This window comes from Larus michahellis, chromosome 15, assembly GCF_964199755.1.
Source record: "Larus michahellis chromosome 15, bLarMic1.1, whole genome shotgun sequence".
NCBI classification, from domain to species: Eukaryota; Metazoa; Chordata; class Aves; order Charadriiformes; family Laridae; genus Larus; species Larus michahellis.
This window is the reverse complement of record NC_133910.1, coordinates 7475453-7481452: the sequence shown is the minus strand read 5'-3', so window position 1 is coordinate 7481452 and position 6000 is coordinate 7475453. Positions and strand designations below refer to the sequence as shown.

At 50.2% G+C, this 6000-nt stretch overlaps 1 protein-coding gene across 28 annotated transcripts in view; it reads left to right on the top strand.

Annotated features, from left to right (window-relative positions):
- The first annotated feature begins 788 nt into the window (after positions 1 to 788).
- The window catches only part of DNM1 (dynamin 1), a 69405-nt gene continuing 64193 nt past the window's right edge, over positions 789 to 6000 (top strand). For all 28 annotated transcript variants that reach the window (XR_012590100.1, XR_012590104.1, XR_012590093.1 and 25 more), the window contains exon 1: positions 789 to 1128. Coding sequence is in view for 16 of the 28 variants with exons in the window: in XM_074609195.1 (XP_074465296.1) it covers positions 968 to 1128 (161 nt within the window). In the remaining 12 variants the exon portion in view is untranslated. The remainder of the gene's footprint in view (positions 1129 to 6000) is intronic.

Genomic DNA, 6000 nt, shown 5'->3' with positions numbered 1-6000 from the left:
ATGTGGGTAGATTGACCAAACAGATGTAGTAACCAAACCATACAGGTACATTGACCAAATCATACCTGTACGTTGACTGCACTGCATAGGTACAGTGACCAAACCCTGCAGGGATAGTGACCGAGCTGTACAGGCTCATGGACAGGTATAGAATCATAGAACCATAGAATGGTTTGGGTTGGAAGGGACCTTAAAGATTGTCTAGTTCCAACCCTCTGCCCTGGGCTAGACCTGGGCTCCAAGCCCCGTCCAACCTGGCCTTGAACACCTCCAGGGATGGAGCATCCACAGCTTCTCTGGGCAACCTGGGCCAGGGGCTCACCACCTTCAGAGTGAAAAATTTCTTCCCGATATCCAATCTAAATCTCCCCTCTTCCATTTTGAAGCCATTACCCCTTGTTCTATCACTACATGCCCTTGTAAAAAGTCCCTGAAGCAGGCAGGTACACCTACCGACAGAACCATGAGGCATGATGACTGGGCCACACAGGTACACCGGCTGGGCCGTGGCGGTGTGTCAACCCACCATGGCACCCCACAGCCCCCGAGGCCTGGGGACAGCTTGTGCAGCTCTGATTTCGGGGCATCGAACGGGCCCGTTCCCGGGCCAACAACCCCCTGAAGCCACCCCTGGCCTCGGAGGCAGGTGTGTGTTGTGTGTGTGAGGGCTTTGTCCCCCTTTCATCGTCCCCCCTCAGCCCGCCCGGACTACATCTCCCAGCGTGCAGCGCGGCGCCGGCGCCCTTAAGGCCCCCTGGCGGCGGCGCGCGGCGCACTGCAGGCGCGGCGGGGCGGGCTGAGGCGAGCCGAGACCGGGCGGCGTCGAGCGGGGCGAGGGGCGCGGGCTGGTGCCGGTGCCCACCAGCCCGGGGCGGCGAGACCCGGGCTACCCGCCGGTGAGGGCGCAGGATAAGGGGTTTGTAGTTTTGAGCTCGCCCGTGAGAGGAGCCGGTGCCGCGCCGCAGCCATGGGGAACCGCGGGATGGAGGACCTCATCCCGCTGGTCAACCGGCTGCAGGACGCCTTCGCCGCCATCGGGCAGAACGCCAACCTCGACCTGCCCCAGATCGCCGTGGTGGGGGGGCAGAGCGCCGGCAAGAGCTCCGTGCTGGAGAATTTCGTCGGGAGGTGAGGAAAGAGGTGGGGAGGGAGGGAGGGTGGTGGTGGTGGTCCCTGGGGAGCCCCGCCGCAGGCAGGGCTGAGGGGGTACGGGCAGGGAGGGCGGGATGCCCGGGGCGTCGAGGTGTAGGGACAGTGGTGGTGGGGGGTCCGGGCATCGCGGTGCGGAGCCGGCGGGGTGCCCGGGGCATCGCGGCTCCCCACCAGCGCCGTGCTGGGTGCATGTGCAGCGCAGGAGCCGGGGCAGCGCCGCAGGACGCCCGGGCGCTGCGGTGCAGGGGCAGGGAAGGGCGGAGAGGAGGTTTCCCCTCCTCGGCGGTGGTGGGGGGGAAGCATCTCCGCAGCAGGGTCCCCGCCTTTGTCGCACCTTTGGGACCAGTGGGAGCTCCCCCCCCCCGCCCCGTTATTTCCCCCCTCCCCTGGCTGTTACATAACGGGGGACACACACTGAGATGTCAGCGGGGACCGTCCCCTCCCCTGCTCGGTGCCCCCCTCAGCGGGGCTCCCCGGGATGGATGTTGTCGCTGGTGTGTGTGTGTGTGGGGTATTTAAGTTTAATCTGCTCCGTCCCCCTCCCCCAGCGCTGCCTCGCTGTCCTCCATAGCGGATGCCATGTCAGGAGCTCCGGGGAGGCTATGGGAAGGACGGGGTTATCTCTCTCCTATATGCTCAAATCCCCGGGTGCTACCATTTTGTGACAGGCAATATACTGATGCCTTCCCTTCATGTGACCTTCGCATTCATCATCTGCAACTTGAGTAAACTGCAGACTGTGCTGCCTGGTTATCTGCTCCAGCGTAGACACACAACACCTGGGGAGGGGGAGGTGTTCTTCAGCTGGCCTCGTTAATTAATTGTAATCAGTGATATACAGGTTTTAGCTATCAAGGTGGGGGTTTTTTTATGCTATGAGAAGTGTGCAAGTTGCTGGTGGCTTATCTTAAAAGCAGTCACTGCTGTGATACCTGGTCAGATGCTTGTGTGGGTTTTTCTCTTCCAGCAAACTGCATTTCTGACATCTACTGGATGCCGTTCCCCCACCCCCACTTTTTCTTTTAATCTATTTGCTGCTGGATGGCTTATAAAGCTTTCCTACTCTTGGAAGGGTCTGCGGTGTGTATGAATTGCTTGTTTAGCTGTGCATAGCCCTGGATTTTGGACTTGTGCAAAGGTAGCCTTGAGCAGCGAGTGCAGGGTGTGCTGTGTGTACTAGGAAGAAGGTGCAAAGAAAGCATAGTTGGAATAAGGTTGTTTTCCCCTCCGTTTGCTATAGATACACATTCAAAGAGTTTGGGATCCTTTCTAGCGAACTTCCAACAGTCCAGCAATCCCCCCAGGGATGCTGGGAATCATGCCAAGGGAAGGACATTGCAGGAACACATTTTACTGAGCCTCAGGTCATAGACCAAGATCCACTTGTTTGTCCATGGATACAGGAAGAAAGTAACAATTACTACCACCAAAATGAATTGTATCTTTCTAAAAAGGGGAAAATAGGGCTTCTGAAATACGTGAGCAAAACAGGTTCACCTGTTGGCTCTGCTGTTTTCATGCTTTCTAAGTACTGTCAGCCCAACCTTGTAAATCCTTTTTAGAGGATCTATGCAGTCAATGCTGCAGTGGCGTAATATATAACGTCTGGCTGTTTGTCGGAGGACAGTCAGTGTATCGGGGTACACTGCCCCTTTCTTTTAGACTGAGCAAATGGAAGGGGCTATGTTAATCCTTGGTGTGTCTACACTGGCACCAGTTGAGATCTAGAGATTTTATCTGCCTGGTGGAGAGCAAATGAATTAAATTGTTTTCTATCTCTCTTTGATGACCCCTGTCCCAGGAGAACTTGTAACCTCACTGTGTCCCATCAGCTGTCTCTCTAGCAGCAAGTTATAGTGCCATAGCTTTTAGAAAATGAAATAATGAAGGGTCCCCTGGGCAGCAGCTGAGAGACCTATCTGTAGAAAAGCATTTAGAGGAAATAATTGGAGTAGAAATGGAAAATATGTCAAAGGGAAGAGGTCTTTCTCCATTTGATACCCTTGAGTGCTGGTTAGTTTAGAGACTGGTAATGTGAGACATCATACCACAGAATGTATGTGTACATGCTGCAAAACCCAATCCTATTAAAATAAAGTTGGGGCCTTGCTTTAATGTATAGTCTGTTTTCTTTTTGTGTGAGTATTGAAAACTGTGATAAGAAGCTATGGAAATAGTATCCAGAATAAGCGTGTCTCCTCAATGTAATTGTGATAGGGTCTGTTTTCTTGTCTGAATAGGCATAAGAAGAAATTGTGTGTAGACCTACTGTGTACAAATACAATTACTGCTGTAGTGTGGACATGACATATGTCACTGCTTCAGCTTGATACCAGGATGGTGGTGCAGCTATTGCTCAGCAGCTGCTCGCTGCACAGTGAATGTGAGTGCTGATGAGTTTCTCTTGGCGTGGATGGAAATCTGTGCAAGAACAAATGCTGATGCAGTTGGTACTGACTGATGTGCTTGATGGGGACACTTCAGCAGTGGGGCTGGAGGCCCTGTCAGGGCTGGTTTCCCTGCTCTGTACCTGTGGGGCTACTTTCAGGTTGTCATCACTGCATGATCACATAGCAGGGCAGCAGGCTTGCCCCTGATGCCTGTGGCTATGCAGGACTTCAGTCTAGGGCTGCTGCTGGCACCTTGCAGTAGCACCAAATCCCATGCATGCTGGAAACCTCGAAGCACAGAGTGATGCTGACTGCAATCAATGTTTAGTTACATGTCTTACCAAACAAATATTATTTTTCCTCCTGAATGCAGTGGCTTACTAGCTGCTGCTAATTATTCTTCCAGTGTCGCTTACTCTGCCGTTAACAGATTATCCAACAGTGCAGAGCCTGTATTTATGATACCAGATGTCAGTGTGGCTGCTATGTGTGCTTTTGCTGCCGGAGACTCAGCGTGGTGACTAGGATACTGGCTGATGGTGTAAAATCACTGAAGAGATGAGAGAAGCCATGTAGAAGCCAGACAGGTGACACATCTCTTCATAGACTGGTTTGTTCTGGGCCCCAGAACTGGAAGGAAGGTTAATCGGGTCAGCTCCGGGCATTTCCTGTTTATGTGGTTATGGGCTTGTAGGATAACTCAGGTTGGAAGTAACCTCAGGGGTCATTTAGTCCATTCTTATGGTGGTGTTACTTCCTTGCTGCCACCTTTGTTAAATTAGAAGGCCTTAGAGCAGGCAGCAGTACCAGCAAAATTGGTCTGATAAAAAGAACAAAGCATGTGGTATGTACTAATTTGACTTGAGAGACCCCAAAGGGCCCATAAGGGGGGATGTACAAGACAGCCCACAAAGATGTTTGTAAAACCATTCATGTTCATGCCACTCTTATTCTGCCATGTGAAAATAACAAATATAAGTGTGGTTTTTTATAAAAATCCTAAGATCTCAGAGCACTGTTACACAAATCTTTTGGATTTGTAGGAGTATTACTGTTATCTGTGTGTTACAAACGGAAAAACTGAAAGCACTGGGCTGTATTCAGATGGCTGCATAAATGTCTGTGCCTTGTGTTCTTGTCTGATCCAAGGCAGCGTGCTGCTCAGCCCTGCTGGGGCAGCTGCATTGCTCTTCATGGAGAAAACAAGACACCTCTGACTTCTGGAGAACAGATGGCTTAAGGGGGCTGCTGAGGAGGCGATGACTAAGGACGGGGAACAGTAGGTGGAAGGACTTGAATGGAGGTGAAACCATCTTGTTTATGATCAAGGGAACTAAGCAGTGCCAAAGTTGTGGGAAGTGAATTAGGGTTTACTTGACTCCAGACCTGAGCATTACCCCAAAAGCATCCTCTCTTGGGGGCTTTTATATCCCAAACCAAATAGAGGCACTTAGCCTTAGCAGTCTGTTACCAGGGTCTGATGGTATATGCTGAATTAGCTGATTTTTTTTGTATGTTGCCTGGAATGAAATTGGAGGCAGGCATGGACCTAAACTCAACCATGTTGGGCTAGCTTTGCATCTCCTGGAAAACTGAAATTTTGTCATGGGTAGAAGAGCAGGATAAATGCAGCGTTGGAATGCTTGTGGCAGTGGTAAGGATAAGTACCTATTAAGCTTGGTACTTGTGCTACAGTAACTGCCTTGACAAAACCAGGCAAGGGCCAGGCAGCACGTGCTGCAGCTGTGTCTCTGCCTTGCACTGTCACATACTGGAAGTCCAAAGCTAGATCTTGAAGCTACAAGATTTAGTTTGGCTTCAGGTATAACTTTGAGAAGCGACTTAATATCTTCATATCTCAACCTTCCCCAGCCATTTAGAGATAAATACTTAAACCCCCAAGGTATGATGAAGGAATGCCTTCTTTGATAATATATACTTTGCTTTGTTATGGGAAGCTTTTCTGGCAAAATACCTTCAGAGGCCGACAGCAGTATTAAGCAATTATCTAGAATTGAAAGATCCTATAGGGATGCATACAGAGATGCAGATACTTAGCCTGTTCAGATACTGCAGGAAAACTGTTTTGTTAACAATCTTTGTGCTTTTAAGTTGTTTGGGCTTCTGCTGTAATACGTGCTTTGTAAGCTTGAGTGCTGTGAAGAGAACTGAGGGCTTAAATCTTCTAAAAATCATAGCTATGTTATGTACAGATTGAGGATGTCTGCTGTGCTGGGCAATGCTGAGCATCAATGTGGTACTTTAGCAGTGGATTTAAATTTAAACAAGAAAATACACACATTAACTTGCTCTGCTCTGGCCACAAAAGGGGACCTTAAATATGATTCTTCTATTTCTTATTTTGTTTTTGTTCTGCTTGGAGATACTTACATGCCCAGAGTGCTGGCAGAGAGAGTAATTGCAAGTCATGGACCCAGACCCTTAATTGCTGTATGAT